Raw genomic sequence first — 27,010 nt, forward strand, 5'->3', positions numbered from 1 at the left:
GGCTCCAAGAAGCCGAAATCCCTTAGACTTAACCTGAGGAATAAACACCTATTACTCAGTCATTATATTTGTCAGGTAAACCTTTATTGCTCTATAACCTGCTTTTAACAAGTTCTTGCTTAACCTAATTTTTAACCTCTTAAGACCCGAGCTAATATTTGAGCTGACCCTCCATGCCCCAGTTAAGCACACTTAAATACTATGGTAATCTAACCCAAAATGGGATGTCCACACATGTGGACGCCAGGTTTTAAGGAGTTAATGTATGTATTTTCTTTATTGCAAGTTATTTATTCAAGTCATAAACTGACCAATCAGATGCCTCAATAATAGTATGTGGTGCCCGCTGGCCCCCATCTCGACCGTTCAAAACGTTTGACAGATTCATAGTCGTTTTCGATGGGTCTTATTACACTCACCATGTCCAATTCTCATGTACAGTAAATCGAAGCGACAAATGCTTGACAAAGCATTTTACATTCAAATATGGGGCAACGTTGTCTAATTAGAACAATCAATACTATATTTTATTCACAAAACAAACACAATCCAAGTCTGTTCAGGAGTTAAGTAGATATAGTGATTATTGTTAGTATCTATGAATGGAATGGTAATGTTTTAGTTACTATATAATTTAGTCACCATATCTGTTAGTGTGGTCCTGCAACAGACTGGTGACCTGTTCAGGGTGTTGGAATTTTCCTGACAGTGGCTGGTTGGGCTCCATGACCCCAAAAGGAATTTAGCTGGTTTGGATGGGAAGTTGCATGGATGACTATACTTAAGAATGTGACCAATTGCCAATATAAAAACAAAAACAAAACTGTTTTTGGCTCTGGAACAAAACAGAACTAGACTCAGATATTAAAAACACAAAGGGAAATGAAAGTGTTCGGCTCATTGACCCCAAACAGAAAATTTGACTCAATAATTTAGGTATAAAACAGCTCAAAGTGACTGACTATAAGCAAAATGTTGCTTTTTTGTGAACATGAAATGGGTAAAATATCCCTCAAACTAAATAAGCAATGCAATACAATACTTTTCTGACAGCAAAAATGAATGTGTTGCTGTAATAGATTACTTCTGTAATTAGTTACCCCCAACACAGCTGATGATCTACTGATAGTTTTATGTTTTTAAGTGTTTGAATTAGTTTCGAGGGTGTCTGTGGATGAGTGGTTCACCAGATGGTTCATCAAACAAGTTGTAATTATCAAACACTCCTTAATTGTGTGTGAGTGTGTGTTTATGTGCTGGTGTGTCTCCAGGTGATTATCTGATGCTGTGATCACTAATGACCACACAGGCAAACATCTGTCCTGAGATAGTACACAAATTGAGAGGTCGGCCATCTGCTGGGTCTGCTAGTAAGCGCACATTTCAGAGTGTTTGTCAACTTGTGTGTCACGCAGCACACTCAAATAATTCCAGAATGACCCATCAAAGGGTTCTTTTCAATTATTTGAAGGATTTTTTTGACCTACTCATCCATAATCAGTGCAGACCACACTAATGAATAGAAAAAAAGGTAAACAGCTAACTACTGTGGGTGTAAAAGTTAAAAAAAAGAAATATTCTCCACCAAATATTAACAGTATTGGACAGATTTACTTTGGCTGATGCTGAATTATTTTCCTACACGAGATCAAAACTGTTACAAAGCCAGAAAACTCTTAGCAGTCAGTCATATTTACTCTAATGAAAAAAAAGGGGAGATTCAGTGTTGACTGCAAGACAAAAGTGAAATGTTCTTTACAAGGACATTTTGAAGATGCAGGAAGAGAGCAGGGTCCTTTATTTAGCTGAAATGTGTACTGTATATATTTTTGGATTGTGTAGCTTTCTCTCTCATATGATTTGATACACATTCATGGTCCATGAATCGATACATAAAAGATTCAACAAACTTTGTGGTGATACAAAACAGTCCAATTCTTTTACCTACATGGATGCAATCTAGATGTTTATTATTTTTTAGGATTTAAAATGATTAATGAAAATAAATTTTTAATAGGGAAAACATATGTTCTTTTGTTGACTGTTTTGTTCTTTGTGATTAAAAAGTGTAATTTTAATTCATTCAGGTAATGTTTACAGTGCTGTAAAAATAAGGGTTATGGTATGTTTGTTGCACACAACACCTCACTGTGGTTTATCTTGAGCCACTTGTAATTGACCTGACTTGGTTGAGGCAAGTTTTTTGATTGGACGTCTTTTTGTTTGCATCCCGTAAACATAAAAGGCAGACAGTAGAGTTTGCCAAAAACTGTCTATTTTCTTTCTGATCAATTTGACACCTTTTTACCAACATATTCCTAGTAATATAATGTATGTGGTTTTCAAGTGATACTGCTATTACTTCACAACTAGATCGATTTTTTGATACATATGTATCCTTACCAACTGTTTCTTTGTTTGTCTGTTTTAGTGCTCCATCAAGCAGGATCTATGTGGGTGTGACTGTCCTGCCTTCAAATCTGGATGTACATTTATGGTGTAATCAAAAATGGCAAGGTCCATTAGTATGGACTGAGTCTGCCTAATTTGGTCTGGATCAAGTTCTGAATCTTGTGTTTGGTCTGTATTCAGAATGCCTTCAACAAGACTATTCTGTTACAGACCACAGTTTGTAAACCATTGACCATTGACCAATTTTTAACATCTGTATATATGTCAGGTATGGCAAATGGCAAATGGCGTATACTTATGTGGCACTTTTTCTCCCTTTCTCAAAGGCCCAAAGCGCTTTACAGTCACAAATCCATTCACCCATCCACTGCACCACGGCCACCCCGTTTTACAACAATTTTGACAACATTTTTACTCATTGCTTTGGTGTGGCGGAGACATGCAGTAAGGTAGTTACCATTGACAGTAAAATAAGAACTGGACTGAAGAACCCCTCCCCCCTCGTGTTCCAAATAAAAAATACCCACTCGTCCCAAAAAGCAAAAACCCCATAGACTTCTATTAAGAAATAAACAGCTATTACTTAGTCATTATCTTTGTCGGAATAACCATTCTTGCTCTTTATATCAACGTGTTCTTGCTAATACTATTTTTTTTTTTTTATTTTTGCTGTAGCACAAGTTATTCAAGTTATAAACTGACCAATCAGAAGCCTCAATAAAAGTAGGTGGCCTTGCGTCAAACGTTTGAAGTGATTGATTGACAGATTCTCCCGAGCCTGCTTTCAATGGAAGAGGTGTGGTCTTTTAAAGTCTTCACTCCTGATTGGAAAGAGTGATTGCCATAGAAACGGGCCAGTAACGGCTTTCTGAGGACGTCTGGTTCCAACATGGCGAAGGAAATATCATGGAAAAATGGCGACTGAATTGACTTATTTTGGTTGGAGTAAGGGATTTTCTATGGATGATGTCACACACGGTTTGTCCAGTTATATATTATAGAGTCAATGGCGGTTACTGAATGGCGACAAAGAATAAACTGTGATAAGTGTTTATGACATAGATTGTTGTTAAAACAGTGTGAGAAGCAATGTGTATCACATTAAAAGTTGTTTTAATGAGCCCGCATTCATCCAACAACATTTCAATGATTTTCTGTGTCTCATCGTTGCGCCACATTTGTCCACAGCTCATGGCTACCTTCTTCCTACTCCGTTCACATCCTGTAATGCTCAGCTACAGTAGCTGTTTGGTTCATGAATAAACCCCCAAGTGAAGTTTGTCCAATCTCCTGTGTAAGGGGATGTTGTGACATCCTCAGCTTAGAATGAAGCAAGGAGATTTATTATGATCCCAAGCAAAGGGGGCTTTTCTCCACAATGTATGCTGATACTTTGCTGCACTCTAGAGAAAGGTCATTAAAGGACACAACATAACCTTACAGAGTAAACTTATCTCACTAACGACTACAAAAAAGTTAAAAAGTACACTGATGCAGAAGCCCTAAGACTTAAATATAGTCTTGCTTCTTCTCTACATTTCTGGTAACATGTTGCTAAGAGACTGACAGATAAATCCATCTGATTACAAGTTAAACAATGAAAACCAAACTACCAGGGAGGAAAGGTACTTAATATGAAAAAATAACCTGCATTATTACAGTAATATTAAGTCAGGAAAGACAAATAAACCTCAGACTGAGTTTGCTAAAATAAGAAAAAGCAGAAACTAAAAGAGCACAGACAGCAGACTAACACTGCTCCTTCGGGGAACCATTCCAGTTATCAGGTAGAGCTTATTATGCTATGAAGCACTAATGAATTCATTAGCTAAATGAAACGTCAATAAGAGCTTGAGAGAGTACTACAAAGGATGCCAACTGTCTCACTCTCCCCCCTGTCTCACCCATCTGTCCAGATTAGACTCCCCCTTCTCTTCAAGCATACCCTTGTGTTCAGGCTTTCTCCAGAGGGCTAAGTGTAAACTGTGATGGAGGACATTAGCAGTGATCAGCGGGAGCACTTTGCAGCGGTCAGCAGAAAAGACCCAGTTGGCTAGGCCTTTAGCATTCAGCAACACTCACCTGCTCCCCGTCTAAGTGCTCCTCCAGGGTCTAAGCAGTGAGTTGGTGAGTGTGTCAATGCTGCAGCATTAGACCTTATGAATGTAAGTAGCTACAGGTCCTCACCGGGATAAAGTAGCAGCACATAACTCAACAACCCAACAGTTGCACTGAGTGTTTTCAGTAGGCCCCTGCAGTATTTTAAACTCCAAAACTTCTTTCTGACTTGTGTACCTTGATGATTTAAGACTCTGTTATGGCTCTCCTTTGATCTTATTCACTTATTGTGATGTTCAAAAATAAAAGTATGTGAGTCTGATTTGAGTTTTTTTTGTGTGTGTTAGTAAGCATCCAGTTGGCTCAACTTGCCCGAGTCCTTTTATGTAGGGTTGATATTTGCAGCCAAACAATATGACACTCTCTGAACACTGCAGTGGCTTTGTGCTGCTGAATTGTTGTTTCAAGCTAATTGTTGGAGGCATATGTTTAAATGTCCCCTGATTTGCATAAACATTGCTCAGCTCCCTCCAGAATCAATGAAAACACGATGGTGCAAATGTGGAGTCACATCCACAGATTTACACACACACACACACACACACCTACACACGCACACACACTTTGGTGCATTCGCACTCACTTTGACACCATGCTAGGCTGCCAATTTGAGTCATCTATTTCCAGAAGCCAGAGTGAAATATATATCAAGGTGCTCTGCAGTGGCTGAGAAGCTAAGAATGTAACAACAGATAGCCGGGTTTTCTTTTAAAGGTATGTTATTGGAATAGAAGGGTTCATAAAAGGAATAATTATTATCTTTCACCAAAAAAATGAAACACCTACAAACATGTAAGCACCATAAACATCTTTTGTAGGTAAAGTTGATTCCCTTTATGATAAAGGAGTGTCTCATTTTCAGATTATACGATTATGGAAAGCAGTGTGTGAGCGTTTGGGTAAAACAGAAGGAGGCTAACTTATCTACTAATTTGTGCAGCGTTCAGAGAAGCTGGGTTTATTTCAGACCAGTTTATCATGTTTACCATAGCCAGAGGAGAACAAAAATAAAGTGCTGCTGCATGTGTTTCAATTACTGCTGAAATGCCAAAGCTATATAATGAATCATATGTTTGGTGTTTCAACATCATCTTTTCAAAAGCTATACCTACATGAGTGAAACAACAGACCTAAAAAATCAAAATAGAATAATATGTTTTTTATTTTCTCTGAAAAATCTAGAATGCCAGCATCTTCAAATATTGATTTTTTTTAATTGTATGTGTCACATTAGATCTGACCCACTCCGATGAAAATCGTGTTTTTGTTCTGTTTAACACATTCTAGTGTTTTCTGATGACATATATCAAGAAAATTAAGCTCAAAAGTGCCTTTCTGAGTATTTCTTTATTTAAATGGTAGTGAATCAAGAGCAGACAAAAAAATTCAGTTTGATTAGAGCGTATTTGTGATGTAGAAAATACACTGAGCAGGGCAACCTCCCTGCTTAGGGGAGGGGAAGAGGGGCGGGATTCCTCCATATCAACAGTCAACTCAGAGGCAAATTTCTGATGAACCGCAGAAACTATGTCTTAGAAAACAACACAGGTTTTTGGCTGAAAATGACATAATTATAAACAAAAGACCAGCTGGAAAACTTTTACAATGGATCAGAAGATGATCGGATTGGAAGTTTAAACAAACGACGTTAGGTGTCCAATATGATTGGAAAAGGTTAAAAATACGTACATAAATAAATAAAACAAGTGGATTTTTTTTGTGGCCATATTAGGCAAAAGGTGTTCAGTAATGTCACATAAAAATAACCCTTTTGTGTATCACTGTTGCAAATGTCGCTCTTTTACGCAACAGTTTCATATGTTTTGTTTCCCCCTCCCTAAAAGTGAACAATAAACAGTAAAGGGTCTAACTTCACTTAAAAATTCAGTAAAGGTAACAATTAACACATTTTTCTTTTGACAATAACCGAGGGAAAAACATTTTTACCAGCAGGATTGAGCTTGGTGCCACAGAGCAGGTTTTTAATAAATCTGTCAAATCCTTCTTTATTCATGTGTCTGTTTCACAGTGTCCATGCTTGGATCAGTAAGGGGCCTTTGTGCAGTGCCCATTTGTTGTCAGATATTGTTATACATTCAGATGGCGACATGTCACATTCTGTAAACTATGTTTACACAAGTATTTTTGTACACTATTCAGGTTTTCATATCACATCAGAGTTTGTGCCAATTCACTTTCTTAGATTTGAGTCAATGTCGGGATTGTTTGACTGCTTCTTTCTCAGCATGCGCAAACATCGATTTTGGAATATCTGACTAACAGTTGTTATATCACCACACAACCCAGTCGAGCCAAATGTGTCTCTGGCGCAAAGCAGAATCCTTATGAGGTTGGGATGAAAGTGAAACAAGTGAGTTGTGGTTACACAAGCTGGAATGGTAAAAAAAAACCCTATCCTTTCCACAATGAGGCAGCTGTCAGTCAGTTGATTCTATGATGAAAGCATCCAATAGGAAGGTCTTTAGTTATTTGGCCCCACAACAAATCGGTTTAGGCTGTGGGATTGGGTAAAAGAGTGCAAAAGTTTAACAAACACATGTTATGTTTGCTACTAGTGCAACTTTTGTGTTCAGTCAAAAACCCAGAATGGGGTAAAAGATAAAATACTGTATGAATGCAAATTCTTTTTCCTCCAGCAGTATATTAAACATGGACATACACTGAATGGAATATCTCAGACCTCATAGTATTTTGAGGGGCGACACCTGAATAACACATTCTCTTTGACTTTCTTGTGTCTCAAAGTCAAAGTCAACTTTATTGTTGATTCCTCACATGTGCTCGACATGCAATGAATAAAAATTTCTTTGACCATTTACACGATCAACATGAATCAGTTGATTTTGAGGTGGAGAAAACACGTTTTTCTCCACGACAGAATCAGCTGATTTACGTTGATTGCATAGCTTCACAATTGCAATGTGTTGCATGTCAGTGCCAATCAGCTTTCCCCTGCTTTGTAATCTACTGGAATTACATTATTTGCGTAAACAGTTGAAGAGTTATGGTAGTTAACCGAAGGTCAACACTGGAGCTAAAGATCCAAGTATAGAGCCAGAACCATCTCTAAAAAATATCTCCACCTTACTTTATCGTTCCAAAAATAGGTAATTGAGTGGCGCTGTGTAAAGTAGGAGTTTTGTTGGGTTTACTCAAAGGTCTACCCTACAAACAAAGGAAACCTCTTTAAATCAAATCAGCTGTTGACACTCGCACCCCCATCCCCCAAAAGATTAAAAGGATTTAAAGGAAGTATGCTGTACATGTTTTTATTGGTATAAACTTGATTTTTTTTTTAAATATTGTGATCAATGGAAATTGGCTCCCTCCTGAATCAGCGGTCACTTTAGGAACTGCAAATTACTGGAATAAGGGATTTAACAGATAGGCTTTCATTTTCCAAAAATGGAGAAATTTTTAAAGAGATTTTATTTAATTAATCATCAAATTTTGTTTTTAAATACACAAAGTAAAAATTTTTTAAAGTACAGCAAATAAATGGTAAACTGCGGTTTACTTTTAGGTCTTATGTGCAGTAAGTTCTGATGCAAACTAAAGTAATAAACAAAGGTGAGCTTTTCCTGGTTCTTAAATCCCCCGCTGGTGGTTATAAATAGATGAGTGAGTCAGTGAACAGCACATAAAGTAGAAAACAATAGGGACTACCCCCAACCTAACATGAATGGTTTTTATATTTAACATAAAACAATATATACAAGTAAATCATTTTTTCCTTCAACTAAAGTGCAGATCACATTTTTTTTAAAGTCCTTATAGCAAAAATGTGTATTGATTTAGGGAGTTTTACTCTATAATTGGGGGCTGTTTTGGAGCAAAACGGCACTTTGATAGTCCGAAAATACCTGGAAACACCTGCGGCCGATAAATCCTTTATAGCAGCAAAGAATGTAAAGATGAAGCTGGAAACAGGCAGGGCACTTTCTTCAGTAAAGTGTTGTGTTCCAATAGTTTCCATTCACAGCTGCAGTAAGTGGGTTTTTGTCCAATGGGAATGGGGCTCCGCCGCTCCTGAGTGATTGGCAGCAGATATTGTAAGCCGTGTATCACTGGTTTTCCATCATAGGCCTGAAGCTTATTTATTTGTACTGGCAGATGCACGAGGCCTGTAAAAGTAAAAGTTCTCCTTGCTTCTGTTTGCTTGTTTTTCTCTTTTCCACTCTACTTTGTGAAACTGGAGAACAATTGGACCTTTAAAGTGTTAATGAAGAATCTGAATCCGAAGAATGACTCTGTGGACAATTAAACACTAATATTACATGTAGCTTCAAATATTTTTTAACATGTCCAAGAAAATTATGGCATTCATTTAATAGAGGTGAAAAATGGAAACAAAATTATTGTCCTTGAATTAGAACACGCCTAAGGGAAGCTAATTAAATAAAACAAAGGGAGCTAAACGTACTCAGGAGGGTTTGGAGTGGAAGGCATGCAGAGCCCGCCTTCAGAAGCAGCTGCTCCTCACCACTCACCAGGGTTTTCTCAATGCCACATCACCTTTTGAAAATAAAGACACAAGAAGATACTCTTAACAGATCCTGTTTGCCAAATCCTCTTTACTCCGCTGATCTCAGCTAAATCAAAGAGCAGCTGGCTACATCTCATTCTCCACAGTGAGGCGATTGGCAGCAAAGGCAGCCGCTCAGCATCCTTAACTGCCTTTAAAGACATGTGCTAAACTCACTCTCCTGGCTTCATTGAACACAAGGGTCACTTTTAAACTGCTTGACCATGAGCGCAGACTCTTTATCATGCTGACAGGCACATATATCCCACCTTGTCTAAACTAATATAGATAAATCTAAAAAAAAACAACTTTTACTTTTTGACCTTCCATATTTCCCAAGCCAGCATTTTGTGAGTCAAAAAACGTGGATCTAGATTTTTTCCTGCATTATCTTTGACCTGACCTTAAATGTGCATGAGCAATGTGTCCCTAAAGCGCACTACATGCATCTTTCACATTTATATTTGTAAAAGTAGGTGAGCTGTAGTTGGACTTGTAAGAGCTAAATGGGAACCAGCGGTTTTGACATTTGAACAGGCTTTTCAGCCACACGCTAAAAAGTAAACAAAAATGGGTGTTGTGTTACTGCAGATTTTTCATATTAAAGGGATTATAGATCAGAATTATACCTACAAACCTCCTTAAATGTCAGCGCATGTTTTACTTCAACAGCTAAATGAATCGTTGTAACTAGTTCTATGCACATTTATTATATTTTTATGCTATGTACAGTAGCAAAAATGATCAAAAACTTCTCCTGAGGCCTTAGTTTTGCATGTGTGTAATTGTGCTTGCTTGCTCTTGTGCTGTGCAGTCATGGTAGAAAGGAGACATTGTTAGCATTTATGGTTTTTGAACAAATTGTCATAATAAAACAAGTGTAATGTAGTACAAACCAAGAGTTTGTATGATTATTTATTATTATACAGTGGTATAGGGAGGAAAACAGAGTTGTTTCACGAATGTTTATTGCTGTTTTTCTATAAATTGCCACATTGCAAAACATGCCATGAATTTCTAATGAATACCTGGAGAGATGGATGTAGAGCTTTATCTTTGGTTTTTCAATTCTAAAACAGCATAATTGGAAAATTCTAAACATATTCTGATAAGAATTTGAGTTTTAAGTCTGTTTTCTTTCTTATTGTGTGTTGAATATTTTTGTGTTTTTTTTCTAAAGCAAGCTGTGAGCTCCAGATTATGAAATTAAGTGATGACCTTGACATTTTAGTTTAAACACCTGAAATGACAGTGTAAATGTAGCAAAGTGGACTAAGAAAGAAAACCTAATCAGAAGGCTTTACCTGACACTTCACACTCATTCCTATTTGGAAAATTGGCAATGCTTTTTGTTGAAATTGCACCTTCTGCTCCCTTCCATTTAATGTGATGATGATGTTAGTAGCAATGAAAAGTATCCTGACAATGTGTAATCAAAGCATTAAACTAACAAAGCTCAAAGTTTTTTTCCCCCCTTTCTCATTTTACATTCAGTGAAAAAAAGCTTTAATCCTCCACCTGAACTTCGTCATGTGCCTCCAACCGCCTCAACATAGCGCATTTCTTACCAAAGCAGGTGTCACTGCGGCACCTGTAGTTTATCTTTTGACCATATGCTTCCCCCCGCTGTAACATTAAAACCTCCCGCTCTGATGGGATTTGTGTCCCAAGCGAACTCAAACATCTACAGAGGAGATTTTATTGCAACGTATGCTGCCTTTAAGAGGACATATTCTGCTGAAACATCTGTGGCTATTTTAGCAAGACAATACAAGGCCACAGTGACTGTGGCTGAGGAGAAGAAAAACAAACAAGGGGACGTTACAGCAGTCCTGAGATATTTTAGGGCGGAATAGCGTGCCGAGCTTCAAAACAAACAAACAAAAAAAAAATGCAAAGTTCTACACGTTTATTAAAAAATATTACTGCAAAACTTTGGTGTCCTTAAAGCCACAATGAAACCTTTGACTTTGCAGTTGGCATTCAACTTGATCCTTAATAAGATAAAAAAAAAAGATTCCATATTTAAAGCGTAATTTGCTTTGAATCAAAATATTAAAGACAAATTGCATGGCTAGTTTTCCATAATGTTGCAGTATTGTCTGATTTGAAGTTTAGAAAAAATTGAAAATCCAGTTTATGGGTTTTTCCTTAATGTTGCAAAAGGAGAAAATTGTCAATTGTGTCTAATCTTTTTTCCTTTTAATTTGCAAGCTGGGGAATGACTCAAAGATTTTACAAATATCCCCAACTCCTCATTTGTGTGGACTAAAGGGTTAAAGATTTCTCAAAAAAAACGTAGTCAATACCTAATCAAAGACCAACCGAATGCCAGCAAACAAAGAGAGCAGCTTCGCTTTTGATTAAAGCTGCAAATTGTCATGAAATTAGCTTGCCTGTAATTTTTCTTTGATTAATCTATTAAGTGGTGTGTATATAAAAAGGACATTAAATACTAGAAAAAAATATTTAACCAGAATCAACAGAAATACTGTCAACTGCTAATTTTGTTAAAAAGCAAACAAATAAATAAATAAAAAAGCATGAATAATGAGCTTATAATGATTGTCTTTAAATCGCTGCAATCAAAATGCAAAGCTGATTATCGAAACAGCTGCAGATTTGTTCTGTGGCCATTAAAACTGTTGATTAATTGACGGATAATCAAAAGTAAGTATTGACTGCCTATGCTAAGGCATAAAACCTTGCAACGTTTGGAAAATACAATAGCAAATATGCAGTTAAACAGGTGCCTATGTATGACTAACTGCAACAGTGATGCAAAAAGTTTTGAATTATAACTCCTTTTTTGAAACAAATATGCATCAAGCAGCTCGTGAGACATGCAAAACGAAACAAAATTACACTTAGTAATGACAGAAAAATGACTGCTTATTAAACAGAAACCAATAAAAAGCACCCAGACACTGATGAAAAATAGTGTTAAAAAGAAAATCTTACAAAAGAAAGGTTTTGAGGATGTGTTTATAAGAAAATCTTAGTGATTTTGATTCATTGTACTCTAAATTTCAGTCCTTCTGCTGTGCTCATCATTGTGCTCTCATTCTCATCACACTATGAACATGCGCCGAACATGATAGATCAGTAATGTCTTCAGTACAAACGTGCACACAAACCCAAGCACACAAACCAGCTGTTCCTTTCCTCCTGTTTCATCGGACTTGTCATCAGCTTCGCCAGTTTGTCTCATCTCACATTTTAGATCTCATGAATAATGTGTGATCATCAGAAACCCTCTGAGCAACTTCTGAATGTGTACTGCAACATGTAGCAGCACAACAGCACATATGCATGCTCAAGCATGGAGATGGAGAGGACCCGAGCTCAGTCGAAACATCCCAAAGTTCCATGTGTTGTTCATCTGCAGCACATTTTGTTTCCTTCTTTTCTGTTCATTCATTACCTTTTTTGCTGCTTTCTTCAACTGTAAATTCACTCACACTAAGAACACAGACATGTGCACATACTACAAACTTTGCAAATAACTTAGTCACAAATTAGATCCTTGAATGATGCATTGGGATAGGGAGGAAACACACGCACACACACACATACAGACACACACACTCATACAAAGGGATGCTATAGACTCAAGGTAATTAGGTCTATTTTTATCTGTTCAACTCATCTCCTCCTCAAAGAACTAAGTAATTTGATTCATCCCATTCCCATAAGAGACACAAGGAGGCATGGAGGGGCAATGACTTCATGCTTGGATACACATTTTCTCCTCTTTTTGGTACAGTCAAGCCCTCCAATAAGTTGTCCTTTTATGACTGGAAAAAATGAATTCTGTGCAAAAATATTCATGTCCCAGATAGTAGAAGGGATGAGGAATATGTCTTGTAACCTATCCTCTTAGATCTGGAGAGCACTTTTGTTTTGGAGAAAGAGTCAAAAATAGTTTGCTTCATCTAAAAGTTTCCAAATCTTGGCTCTCATGCACCTTTTTAGTGAGAATCCTTCAAACTTTTGGAAATCATTGGCTCCACATGCTGTCCTTACCGGTGAATCACTGCTTGCGCACAGCGGTCCTCTGAAGACCCCCTTGACGCGCCGAATGTGTCCATTGCTTAGGTGAGTGGAGCTGATAACCAGGTAGTAACACGTGCTGCACGCCATCCCGGGGTGCTCCCGAGGTTTGGGGCCCATTAAACAAGTTCTCCCACCGCGATTCCGGTTGCTCCAGGTACCCACACCTGCACCATACGCGTGCAGAGCACAACGCAGCAAGAGGACGCCTCAGTCTGTCCTGCCCTCTGAAGAAAAATCTGCCTGCGTGGGGTGGGAAAAATTAAAGGGAGTAGATTAATGCGCCGTGGTATGCAGACGTGAGTTTGTGAAGAGGTAGAAAAGAGGGAAGAAAGGTAAAAATGAATCACTTACTGGCACTGGAGTCTGTGTCTGCCGGACTTCACTTTCATGAACGGACGAGCGCTATTTGGAGTGCCAGAGGATAAGATGGATCCAGTTCCAGTCTCACACACAGACACTCCTGCTGATCCCTGCTCTGTCTGTTCAAATCCAGCCCTCTGCTTCAGTCTGTAAAGGTTCGCTTTTAGCCAAAGAGAAGGGCAAACCACGCGCGAAAATCGCAGGAGAGAAATCAAGATACTTTCGGCTCCCCTCTCCTCCATGCATGAGAGAGAGATGGGGGGGGGGGGGGGGGACGACGACTCGGGTCCCTTTCTTTCCTTCTTCCTCCGTCGTCACAGTCACCTGTCCTGTGAATGAAATTCTGCGGCGTGAGGTGGGAGGGACGGCGAATCCATCCAACAAACGCTCCTGTAGTTATCGGGCTCCAGCGCGAGCAAACTGAAGTGGTTCACTCTTCTCCACCCCCCCTCCCCTACACGCACACATGATGCACCCGTACACTCCTCCTCCTCACCCCCACCTCTGTTTCTCTCAAATATTTTTCAATTTTTGAAAATATGCATGCTTCATCTGCGAGGCGGCACCGGATTTGGGTTTTATCAGTCAGTCAGTTTGGGATTGGGTGTACGGGGTGGGTGGGTGGGGGTCTTAGGGAGAAGGGGGGTGTCTAGTCACTGTTGCGCTTGCATTACACCAAACTAAAAAGCGCACACACCTCCTTCAACGCTCAAACTCTCCTCTTAGATATCTTTTCGCATGTCAGTGGCCAATCAATCGGTGATGAAGGGGCCGTTTTTTTCAGGACTTTCTAATCAATCTACTATGCGGGGTTTCAAAGTAAAGACGACAGGCTTTTAGCCCATTCGATCCCAACACCCTTAAGGATGACAGGAGAGCATCATTTGATTACAGATGAAGGCTCCTTTTCTGGTTTTCCTTCTGGTCGAGTCACCCGCGGCTCAGAACCAGCTGCAGCTGAGCGTTGGCGCGTGGCGCTGTCCCCGAATGTGGTGCTGAAACTCATCCGCATGTATTCAGAGCAGCATTAGGGAGCCATCAGAGCTTCATGTCAGCAGCGATAGCAGCTGACTGATCTCTTTTTTTAGTGACCGTGAAACTAAAGAGTAATACCAGGGGGCAAAGTTGAAGAAAAATTCCCTTTTCCTTCCATTTCCTCTCACGGGAAATAGCTTTCACGTCAGTACCACTTATATTTTATTTTTTTTAGATTGAATGGCCAATATAGAAAAACACAGTTGCCACTTTATGTAAAGAAATATTAAACCCTAAATGTCTATTTTTTTCAGGCACTTTAAGGATTTAACTTGTTTGTTCTCAAAATATTTTCAAAAAGGAAAAAGAAGATGTCCACCTTCATCCAGAACTTATATTTTGTGTGGAAAAATACATGGTGAGGAAGTTTGTTTTTAGAAGTTCTATATTCACATAAGTGTCTTTTGTCATCTGCAACCTTCAGATTCTGAAGCTTTTTTCAATTACCCCACAAGTTTCTGTCCAGTCCTTCATCTTGGTTTCCTTTCACTTCTCAGGCCTCCCAGAGCGAGGGCCTGTGTCGCGGACTGCATCATTACAAGAACCAGCCGCAGAGAAGTGTTATTCAAAGTCATTTTGCATGCTGCTTTTTATCTGATACCAGTAGGAGATGGTGTGATAGTTCTGTTTTTTTAATCTGCATGCTCTTCTTCATAGGATGTTGTCTTTCTTTGGGATTTCACAGCTTCTCACTGCAGTAAAAAGGAGCAGTGAGATGTGTCCAGCGCATTGTTTCAGCTCAGGTTTTCTGAGAGACTCATAACCTTTTGTGTCCCCAAAATAATATCTTCACTGGTTTGCCTGAAGAGCTGACGTTCTGGGGTGACTGTGTGTCACCTGCTGTGCAAAACAAAAAAGAAAAAAAAAACGGATAAGAGGTGGATAAATGCATTAGTAAAAGTACAGATCACAAAGATGCTGCACTGAGTGTGTTACTGTGTTCTAACTCACAGGTCATAACAACCTACCCTTTACTTGTTAGCCGTATTTCAATGGCATTTATAAACCAGAGAGCATAACTTATTCTGGGATAGATGCAATCTTATTAGGTCTGATTTTTTTTAAAAGAAATGCAGTCCAAAGTAAAATGTCACGAGTCCTTTTTAGTGTTTCTTTAATGCGAGATAAAAAAGAACTGGCTCCGAATTTTTAGTTTAATCTCAATTTTTAGACACATGGAAAGATGTACGGTAGGCTTTTTTCTTTTCGTTTGAGAAGATAGCATTATCAAATTAAATCTCTTTAACTCAGAAAAGACATGTGAACCTGTTTAGGAAGTCTCCAAAGAGTTGCCCTCTCGAGGTTTGCCGGACACAGCCAGCTGTGCCAAACGACGTGGGACTCGCTGGAGGGATTATATGTCCCAGCTGTCCCGAGCTCAGTTGAGGATTACTGAGGAATGGCTGAAGGACATAACTGGATACACGGATTACTGAGTTTGTGTGCTTCCACCCATTGCAACTGAAACCTTGATATGGAAAAAGTGGTTTGGAAAACCGTTTATGGTATGCTCCCATATTCTATTTAAGTTTCTTACTTATTCTGTGTTCTGATCATTTCTGTGCCCAAACCACAAAGTGTGATGCTGATCAGAATAAAGTAAGTTATAGTCACAAACAGTGTTTGTGTAACTTAGTAATGATTAAAATCTTTACCTATTACCTTTTTGTTTTATTTTTTAAGACTGCGGACATGTTCAATGTGTTCCGCACCTTTGGGATAGATTTATGAGGCCCCCAAAAGATTCTGATCAGACAGAAATTTATTTAAAATGACATTCTCAGCAAGTATAAAAAAGTTCAAGACTTATTTTTTTTATTTAGGTGAAGTAAGACTAAAATATTTTTGAAATGAGCTGACATTTGGTTTGCAACATAACATTAGTAACATTTATGTCTAATTATCTTTAAGGGTCTATATCATACTTTTCTTAAGCCATTTAAAGTAAACTATATCCATCTAAATGATAATTTATTACCTTTGGCACAATAAATTTATATTTATTTTAAAGAAATATAACTTATTTTCGCAGTTCATTTTCCTACCTGGAAGTAAGACGACTCGATCTCTGAGACACCGCCTTTCACTCCTTGCGGGTGCCGCTCGTTTCATGACGTCAACCCAGAGTCGGCCTTGGCAGCATGTCTGTGTTTCACCCATGAAAACAAACAACATACAACTTTTTGCAAAGATGTAAATATTGTGGTTATAAAACAAAAGTGTTTTTGCCGACCACCATTAGCACCACATGTTGTCTGATCTCAGCTGCATACAGACTTGTTTCAAGCATAAAGTTTATAAGAAGCTGCTTAATTTCCCATATTAAACATTTGTGTTGTCTGTTTCTTGAGTAAAATTTTAGCTTATATGTTCTGTAAGTCATGTAGCCTTGATTTGAATTAAAAAAGTTCCTTCCTTCAATTAGTTTATGTTACATTTTTTCAGTTTAAGTCCAAAGTGAACCCTTGATTCATCTCTGTAAAACGGCTGTCTTTTCCGCACATAAACAATTAATACTGTTGAGCAGAACTGTCAAGATGGTGTGTTAGGTTCACAGAGATCTGGCTTTTTTGTCATGTTTTATTCAGTATAGTCTTTTGCAGCTGTTTTTCTTTAAATCCAATGGATTGATTTATGTTACTCATCACTAAATCTCTCTTTGTCTATGCATGAATGCCATGGCTAACTTTCAACTTTTGTTTTCACCCACATGTAACCCGGCACATTACATAACTCTGATGAAATGTTTGCAGGTTTTTACTTCTCAAAATGAATTTTTCTTTTTCATTTTAGTCAAAACACCACCTTTTTTAAATGGAAATATTGTTATGTTTTAAAGTAATTATTTATTAGCAAACCCAAGAATTCAACACAGAAAAAAAAGCTTTTTATTACATGTTTCAGATGATTAATTAAAGGTTTCATTAAAGTGTTGTACCTTTAAAAAAAACGAAAAAACTCAGGTTTGAAAAAGGCTTACTTTAATCACTGCTTATGTAATTAGCGAATACAGCCTAAAGGCAGGATAATGAGTCAGAAATATAAGGAGGTGGGTGATCAGATTACGTTTATAGCTTTAACCCGCATAACCCTGTTTCAACACATTTTGTTAGAACTTCTCTCTCATTTTTATCTACAGTTTTCTTTTCTTTAAAAATTCCTGCTTCACTTTTATTCCTATTCGACTTAATAGCATTTTTTTCATGAGAACTCTGGAGTTTCAACACAAGCTGGCTCATTTCAACTAAAAGGTTTCCTGGTTTTCCAGTGGGTGAAGCTTCCATGTGCATTTGTGTGCTTGTTTATCTGATGAGACATTATCAGTCGTGTTGGTGCCCCACTGTTTAACAGTCTGAACTCTATTACACCATGCTGCTGTTTTAATTTCTTCGTGGTGCCAGTGGCCATGAAGAAACGTAACAGATTATGTCAAAACAACTCTCTAATGACAGTAAAGCTGCTGTGCACGGAGGGGGAGCGTGTAAAAACCTGTCGATACTCATATGTGCTCGCTTTATGAGCCCCAGCGTTCGAGTGGGCTCACACTTCCCACACATAAGGAGGAAGAAACCAATTTTACGCAGTTAATTACTTTCAACTGACAAATGAATTAGTTGATGACTAATCCACATAGGTGTTGTTGGTTAATCAATTTTCTATAGAGTGCCAAACAGTGTGTCCCCCTAAATAGTCTTGTAATGCAATAGATGCCGGTTCCGACAATTAAAAATTCTTGTTGGTGACTGGAAATGAGAGCTCCCTCTGCTAATAATCCTGTAATAACACCAGCAACATGCAATGTGCCTCTGTGTGATGGCCGTCTTTAATTCCTGCTGGTTTCACTGGTTGTGTGCAGAAAGGAAGATGCTATTTGCACTGATAATCCACCAGAGAAAACCAGTTTGTGTATATTTTAAACACTCTAATTCTCTGAAGAACCCTCCCTTCTCCCTTGCTCCTTCTCCTGCTCCTGGTGCGCTCATTACTATTGGAAATGATGCACTAATACTGAGAGGAGGAGGAGGGGGAGGGGGAGGAGGGGGTGGAGGCTGGGCTGATAGAGAGACAGTAGAAGAAAAAAGAAAGAAAGCAGAGGGATGGAGAAATCTTGGTGGTATCTGTTTTCTTCAGTGACCGCCTCCAGGTCTTCTTTTCTTTCTTCCTCTTTCTTTTCTTCTGTAAACCTTTGAAAAATCACAGTTAGGTTTGGGGTGCATATTGCTGTCTTTATGCACAGTGAATTAGATTGGTTTTGAATGTATTATGATCCAGAAAAGGGGCGTTTTTGTGTGAGAGAATAAAAGCCTGTGTGTGTAAGGGACTCTAAAAGCCCAATTCCCTTCACAGACCTGCAGTGGAATCACTGCGAATAAAACCACCACGTTAGGACTTTGTGAAAGTTTTTAGTTTCAAGACAAAAAAATGTTTTTGTTCTAAAAAATATTCTGCCTGTAGACATTGATGGTATTCGACTCCACAACACATTTGTGGGTGATAGTTTGTGTGTCAATTTCGGATTCATGGGCGTGCACCTGCCCATGCATGCTGATAAATTTATTTCATCCATCCATGCGTATGCCAGTGTGATTTTCATGTATATCGCTTTTTCATGTATATTTTTCTCAACCCCAAGATGGTTTCCACACATGTAGGTGTGTCTCCATGCTCCAGCGAGAATATAAAAATGCTATGAACGGTGGTGTTTGCATATGGGTAGAGCCATGCACACTGGGGTCTTGCACTGCAGAATGATGGGAATGAAATATTCCTTAATCTAAATGTAAATGGAAGTGAAATTTACCGGTGGGTTCTGTGTAATTACCAGTGCACGATTTATTAGAGCTGTGTTTGTGTAAGGTGGGCAGCAAGAAAGGGAGAAAATGACAGACAGAAAAGAGATGAAAAGAAGAGAACAAATGAAAGAGTGTGGCAAGCATATCAGAATATAAGTGTAAGAGAAGGGATGATTTATATTTAGTTATGATTGCACTGTGGAGCGGTGTTGGTACAGACTGCAAAGTGAGTGGGAATTGGAAAAAGAAAACAGAAGTGCAAGAACAGGAGTAGCCCTGGTCCCAAATTTGATTTTTTAGTGTGAAGCTGAGGTGTGTGTAGGTGGCTTTGATGTGAGGGAGGGGGTCATAAGACTTGTAAATGTGGGGATAACCTTGCTTCAATTCTTATTAAACTTTTTTTTCAAGGGTTTTGGTAAAGCATTCAGATGTGCTTGTGGCAAGAGCTATGGACAGTCCTGGCATGAACCCTGCTGCACCTGCAGCCTAAATAAAATGGTGTCAAGACAGGCATCTCTGAGGTGTAATGCCATTCAAATATTATTAATAAGATTGAAATTTCCAACCATGAAGTGAATAATGTGTAATTTTTTCTGACACTCGCATTGCTCTTGTGTTTATTTTGACATTTGCAGTCGCATACCTCTGCTCCATGTGCCACACGCTGGAAGGATGGAAATTCAAAATAAAGTTTTAATGCTCTTTGACAAAAATTCCTTTCACATATCTTATCCATCTTCACCTCCGTCTTGCTCACAGACCTCTCTGCAGCTCCGTCGCCTCCCTTGACCTCTTTGCTAATCCGTAAAAATTCATGCAGAAGAAGGCGGTAACGAACATCCGTGCACCAGACCGCATCATCATTTGTCACACAGCTTTGTGTGCGCTCAGTGAACCCACAATTATGCACAGCCATTAAAATAATTCACATATTAAAATGTACTAAAGGCATTGCATAAATGAAAAACAATAACATTTTGCCCATAAACTGCGATTCATCTTCTGATTAACAAAGTCTTAACTTCTATTTTGAAATTCTTATTATTGTCAACAATAAGTTTCTACATCCAGCAGTTTTCTGACCTGCTTTTGCGAGTGTGCCATGAACTTTTACAGTCATCTCATAACTTTTCTGCACTGTAAAGCCTCTTTTAAAATCTTTTTGCAACATCAAAAGGTTTTTGCTCTGCCTGAGCCAGAAACCATGTGACCACGCTTTTTCCGTTTGCAGCAGAACAAAGTTGTTTGGAGCGGCAGTTAGTGTCTTTATTATATCACTGGCATCATGTAAATAATTGATAAGGTCGGCGCATGGGGTCCCCGGTTCCTCCCAGAGGACGCTGAGGCACGCGTTCCACCAATTCTCGTCAAGCGGGAGGGCAACAGTCAAGTCTTCACATCTTAAGTTATTGCACTTCAAAGCAATGACAGTTAGGAATAAATATGGTGTTGGAAGGAGAAGTGAGCCTGCAACCCTATATCTAGAGGAAGAGAGGAGATGGGAACTGAGGAGATGGAAAGGAGGGGGGAGCTATCAAGGTGCTCGGGAACTGATTGAAGGAGCCCTTATCTGGCCTGGCTCGTTGCCCTCGTTCTCTTGGCTGCCAGCCGCGGCGAGCAGCACCTAGCAGGGTCATGGGAGGTGAGGTCATGTGAACGCAGTTAAAGATTCACTTGGCTGCAAATGGCAAATTTACTGCTGAAGGTCACACGTACATCACCTTTTCGAGAGAGATATGGCGACATGCCGCTGGTGCAGAAAAGGAGCAAAGACGTGAAGTAAAAAAAAAAAAAAAGAAAGATAAAAATCATCCATCTTTTATTGTTCTTTTTGAACAGAAAGATAGAAGAACAAGTGATGGAGAGAGTGGGGTATAGGACCAGACGGTACAGTAACGAATAGCCCACCAGTGGAGCTTTTTAATGTTGTTCTGCTGGGAAGGAGAGATGCCAAACAGATAAACAGCAGCTGCAATTCATTTTGTCTCCCCTCTCCCTTCCATCCAGATGCACACAAATATTGTTTAATTCCCACAAATAATTGTATTTCCCAGTATCTGCTGCACTGCTTTAGTGTGCAAAGCTCTGGTGGCTGGAGCTTTTTGGAGCCAGAGGACCAGAGTGGTGACCCGTCTTAGCCTGCTTTAATCAAATCAGTCTCTTCAACTTCCTAATAGGCTGGTTTCCCAACAGTCGGCTCTTCTGGGACTGCAGCTGCTTTTTATCTGCTCCAAGGCTGTTTACTGATCAGGGGTCAGCAAACTGCATCACTTTCTCTACAAGAAACCAAAGCTACATCACAGCACATTACATCCAGCCTCACAGTGATTAATGTGCTGGAGACACAGTTTTATGTATAGTCCACACTCAAGTGTGTATGTGTGTGTATTTAATGTGCTTGGCTGGGTCTATCAACTGGACTTTAATCTAATGTGGTAGCTGGGCCTGCTGTGGAGACCTGTAATTATTTAGAGCTGACCTCAGCTTTCGCTTGTTTCAAGTGAGCCGAATAATGCTTAAATATGTATATCAATGCGTGCCAGTTACGTTTTATTAACACACACAGGATAACTCATTTGATGCAGCCTTCACATTAACCACACATGCTCGCTTTCCAAACTGCCCCGATGCCTTTTTGTTTTTCACATGAATAAATCCCTACAAAAGCAAATCTCATTCAGTCCGATCTTTCTCTTAGTCTTTCTTTTTCTTCTTTGTTGGTTTTTGACCTTTTGTCTTAAGTCAATGGGAGTGACCTTCAATCAGGAATGACCCTTTCCTCTGTACACACACATCCTTATGGAGACACACAGGCACAGAATCATTGTTCACATTCAAGAAAATTTGTTATTTTCTTTAAATGTTGCTTAAACTATGTTATAGTGTGTCAGAAACAATTCTGTCACTGAGGTGCATGTGAACAGCTGGAGTGAAGAGAGTCCACAGCCTTCTGAAGGAGTAAACTTTGATCCTTAAACACCAGAGCTTCAACTCCAGTCCTTACATTCTTTCTACTATTGTAACTCTTCGGCAGTTTACCCAATTAACCTAAATCCAGTGGATTCTGAAGTGGAGAAAAGCACCCTTGTCCTGATGTGCAACACGGATCAGTAGTGAAGTGCTTACGCAAAAAAGTTTACGTAAATTCCAGCTGATTCTGTTGTGGAGAAAAGCGGCTTTGCCCCGTTTTGCAACACTCTACATTTGTGATGTATAGTGCATTAAATTCAGCATCAGAATAAACTGATTTACAAGACTCTCATAATCGGTTAAAGAGATACGGTGTTTTTTTAAAGTTCCAATCCAATCCTTTTACGATCTATTGTAAAAGTGCTCCCAGTGGTCTTTTAATTATGATCCTGCTGTTTTTAGCCAACATAAAAATAAAAAAAAATGTCTTGTTTTTTAGGACATGTTTCGTGCAGAGCGGTAGAAGTTGAGTTGTGGGCAGGACCGTTAGAATGGAGTAAGCCTTTTCTCATTTCCCATGATGCCTTTGTTTACACTCTCTCCTGATAAAAGAAATGTGCACTATTGTAGCTATCCAGCCGTAAGCTGTAGAGCCAGACACCAGCTCAGAAAAGGAAAAGCAAGACGTACTATTTGTCTACAAGTGGACACATCAGAATGGAGCAGAGCAGGGAGCTTGTGGCCTGCTAATTCCAGTTTGTATTCAACAGATACACGTTTTTTAACTGCTCCTGGTTTACCATGATTTGAATAAATTAATACTTAGAAAGGCAGTTTTAATCTGAATTTTCTTTATATATGTCTCAGATCATGAGAAAAATGCCAAAAGAACATGAAACAGGAAAGTATTCATCTTCATCTTTAGTATATGAAAAAATACTGCAGGGCATTCAGACAACACAAGGTTTTTCAGTTAAAGTAGAACATCTTATTAAAGCTTCATACTTTCTAACATCTGGACAAATATTTTTCAGGTTAAGTCATTTACTTAACAAAAAGCATGATTTTATATAATGGTTTGGTAGTGAAAAATGTCTTCACAGCTTTATTCTATATATATAATGTTTAAATAAATACAAAACAATGAACAAATGAAAAGATTCTCCTTCATGTTAGATTAAGGTATTTCCGGAGGACAAATATTTGTTCAAATCGAAATCTCTCCTTGGGTTTTCTCTCTGAATTTGCAAAGATGAAGAAATGTTATTTCCCCTTATTTCAACCTGTTTTCCTTGTGTGACTGCTTCAATGCATCTGTCCAGAGTTCTGAAATTTAACTTAACAATAGGTGGACTTTACACAGAATTTAAAGAAAGCTGTAAAACATCAAGCCAGCTCAACAATGACATGTGTTTCCAGCCTTTTTAATCAACATAATTGTTCAGTTGGATTCAAATCAATAGGTTATTCAATCTAGTAATTGAATTAATGCTGAGGCAACAAATGAATATTTTCGACAACTTATTTTAGCAGCCAGAAAATAAAATGTTCACAGTGGTTACTGTACTAAATACGGTGAAGCTGTTATATAGTTTTAGCAGTTTTCTTACACATTTACATATATTAATATAGTTATTTGGTATTACAAATTATTAAAATTAAATAAGTTTTAACCTGTCACCTAATCACTTGTACCAAAAAATCTAAACGTCTCAGTGTTGTTTTCTAACATAACTGTGAAAAAGCATTACATTTTCAGCAGATTTTTATTTTCTGTTTCACTTAAAATAACAATGGAACTTTGATTTATTAAAGTACTGTTAGATTACCTGCAATTCTTTTCCAAAGTGTTGATTCAACTGGCATTTCTTTAAATTTAGCTTCCAAGGAGCCAGTCTTTGTAATCTTACCAAGTGATTTCTGCTGTAGCTACCTGGAGCTTTTGAAATATACTTTATATACATATTTTTTCTCTGGCTATGATGTCATTTTAATTCTAATCTCTTATTTATTTATTTTTATTTTTTTACCATTTTAAACAAGTTGTTAAACACATGAACACTGTTGAGTAACAAACAGGTCAGTGCCAGAGCGCTGATTCATTATGTGATTAAAAAACAAAGAGCGTCAAGCATTCAAGAAATGAATCTTTTTTGGGTTTGCATGACTAAAGAAAAAACAAAGATTTTTTTTTTATTAACAAAAGAAAAAAGAAGAAGGAAAATAAAAGTAGCCAGACATTAATAAACAAAATTTAAAGAACGATGACCAAACGGCTGCATTCAAGGTTGTAACGTAAACTGAAAGGCTTGCAGAATTGTTATCTGTTAACAAATATCTAAAAATCTAAAGAGAAGAGGGCTGGATCCAAACCGATTAAAACGGATAAACATCTGTCACAATTGCTTTAAAAAAATAATAGTCTTTATCTTTTGTGCTGCACAATTTTAATTATTTTAAAAAAAAAAAAAACAGCAACATTATTTTCATCTGTATTTATCAGGAAACATGTATAATTTCTGACAGATTAGTTATGCTCTAATCATGGAGGCAGTTTAAGGCGTTTTCTTGTCGTTGTATCTGCTGCAAGTAAATGTCTTTGGAAAACCTTTCAAGTATTTTTTGAATGATATGCTAAAACATTTGATCACCTTTTGTTAAATTTAACAAAACCATCTTAAAACTACCAATTTTTAATCTTTGGTAGGTTTGCAGATGCTTGAGATTATAGTTAGTTTTTTTCTTCTTCTTCCTCTCACTGTAAATCATCAAACAGCCTACAAGGATAAAACAATAGAAAAGAAGAAATCTCATGCAAGTTGGCAGACACTGACACATCTGCCATACAGTCTATGCATAATTGTGTTTCTGTTAAAATATAGAAGTAAAGAAAAAGAAACTGATCAAAATACGCAAATTTACATCTAAGCAGAAGAATAAAATTCAGCCAACATTCCTGCTGTTGTAAGCAGAACACACTCACACCCACACCCACACCCACACCCACACACCCCCCCCCCCCCCCCCCCCCACACACACACACACACACACACACACACACACACACACACACAAAAGCACACAGACGATGGTTATTGGTTTCATAACTGAGCCCTATCCTCCTGGTCTCTGTGCAAGATGAGAGGTGTTGAAATGAAATTCTCCCTCAGAGAGTCTCTGCTCTTACCTGGGATTTAGAAAAGCCCCAGTAGGACTTTCTCTTTCTCTTTCTGTCCCTCACACACTCGCACGTATACAGAGCCACACACGCACCTCAAGGCTAAAAGAAGCTCTAGGCCCAAAGAGGGAAAAAGAGAATAAAAAATAAGCAAGATGAGCAAATGAGGGCTTGAGAGACAGGAAGGGATTACAGTGGGGTGGGTTGGAGAAGGTGGTTTGGGAAGACAGAAAATGGAAAAAGGGATGTGAAGGTTCCCAAAAAGACACGACGAAAGCCGAGTTTCAGAGAATATTGATTTGCCTATAGTAGCGGCTGAAAGGAAGCAGACAATGGAGCTATGGATAGTCAATGGCTTTAGAGGAAGGACAAGAATAAAAAAGAAGCAAAGAAAGAAAACAACTGATATGTTCCCATGGTATTGCTGATGTAGCAGCTCTTTGTACTACCAACAAACACAAGGGTTAAAAATATGGTAAAGCATTAAAACATACACGTTGGTTGTAGGCAGTCCTGACAGGAACTACCAAATCTTGAAAAGACAGATGTGTGAAACAGATCATGTGATTGCTGAGCAAAAGAATGAAAATGTCTGATGTTCTGTAGGTGTAACAGAGGAGTTCAAGGTGGAGGTGGGACTGCACCTAGGATCAGCCTTGATGGACAGACTGACAGATGAGTCTAGACAGGAACCTCTGAGGACCAAAATGTATGTAGATGACATTGTGATCTGTAAAAAGAGCAGGGAGCAGGTGAGGGAACGTCTGGAGGGGTGAAGGTTTGCTTTGGAAAGGAGGGGAATGAAGGTCAGGTGCAACAGGACAGAGGACCTGTTTATGAATGAGAGCGAATCAGGTGTAATGGTGAGGTTACAGGGAGCTGAGGAGAAGAAGGTGGAGGACTTCAAGTGCTTAGAGGGAACAAAGAGTGTGGGAAAGAGCTGAAGAGGTGTGCGCAGGTTGGAGCAGCTGGAGGAAGGTTTCAGATGTGATGTGTGACAAAAGAATGACTATTTTGGAAAAAGGTGCTGAGGCTAAAGGTAGTCCAAAAGAAGATCAAAAAAGTAGCAGTGAAGGAGTACATAAAGGATGCAGAGGTTAGAGATGGATGGAGGCAGATGAAACACTGTAATGACCACTAAAGAAAACAGCAAAGGCAAAGAAGAAGAAAAGGGACTCTTGTTGGATAATTGTTCATTTTGGTCTAAACAGGACAGGCAGGACTGACTGTCAACACAAGAAACTGTTTTTTTTTCAAAGTTAGAGGATGTCATCATCAATATTTGATGTTAAAATTCATCTGCTTGATGTGAAACAGTTCCTTTCTGTAAATGTCTCTCCTTTTATAGAAAACCACACAGTTGTCAGTGCATTTCAAAGGACTAGTCCAAACCTGACAGGTTGTAATTAAAGTGTTTCCACTAACCACATTAAAAAAACAAAAGCTTTGTCTGTGTGCAGAATGGGTCTCCCAGCACTTCAACTCTACAGAGATTGCCAGGTTACTGACGTTAAAGTTTTGGATGTCAGTGTTTGAACATTGACATAATTGTAAAATAATCAAGCTAAAAAAAACAACAAAAAAACAAAGTCAGCAACCTGG

The 27,010-nt window shown here is 38.5% G+C and overlaps 1 protein-coding gene across 2 annotated transcripts in view; it reads right to left on the bottom strand.

Moving 5' to 3' along the window:
• Positions 1-13,985, bottom strand: part of LOC105355926 (zinc finger protein 804A) — a 48,398-nt gene extending 34,413 nt beyond the window's left edge. Inside the window, exons 1-2 of one of the 2 annotated variants that reach the window (XM_011485219.3) lie at positions 13,484-13,985; positions 13,103-13,372 (exon numbers count right to left, since the gene is read on the bottom strand). In XM_011485219.3, coding sequence (XP_011483521.1) covers positions 13,103-13,249 — 147 coding nt within the window. In that variant the 5' untranslated portion in view covers positions 13,250-13,372; positions 13,484-13,985. The remainder of the gene's footprint in view (positions 1-13,102; positions 13,373-13,483) is intronic. The other variant, XM_011485217.3, reaches the window with a different exon arrangement.
• Positions 13,986-27,010: the final 13,025 nt, after the last annotated feature.

This window comes from Oryzias latipes, chromosome 16 (genome assembly GCF_002234675.1).
Source record: "Oryzias latipes chromosome 16, ASM223467v1".
Lineage (NCBI taxonomy): Eukaryota > Metazoa > Chordata > Actinopteri > Beloniformes > Adrianichthyidae > Oryzias > Oryzias latipes.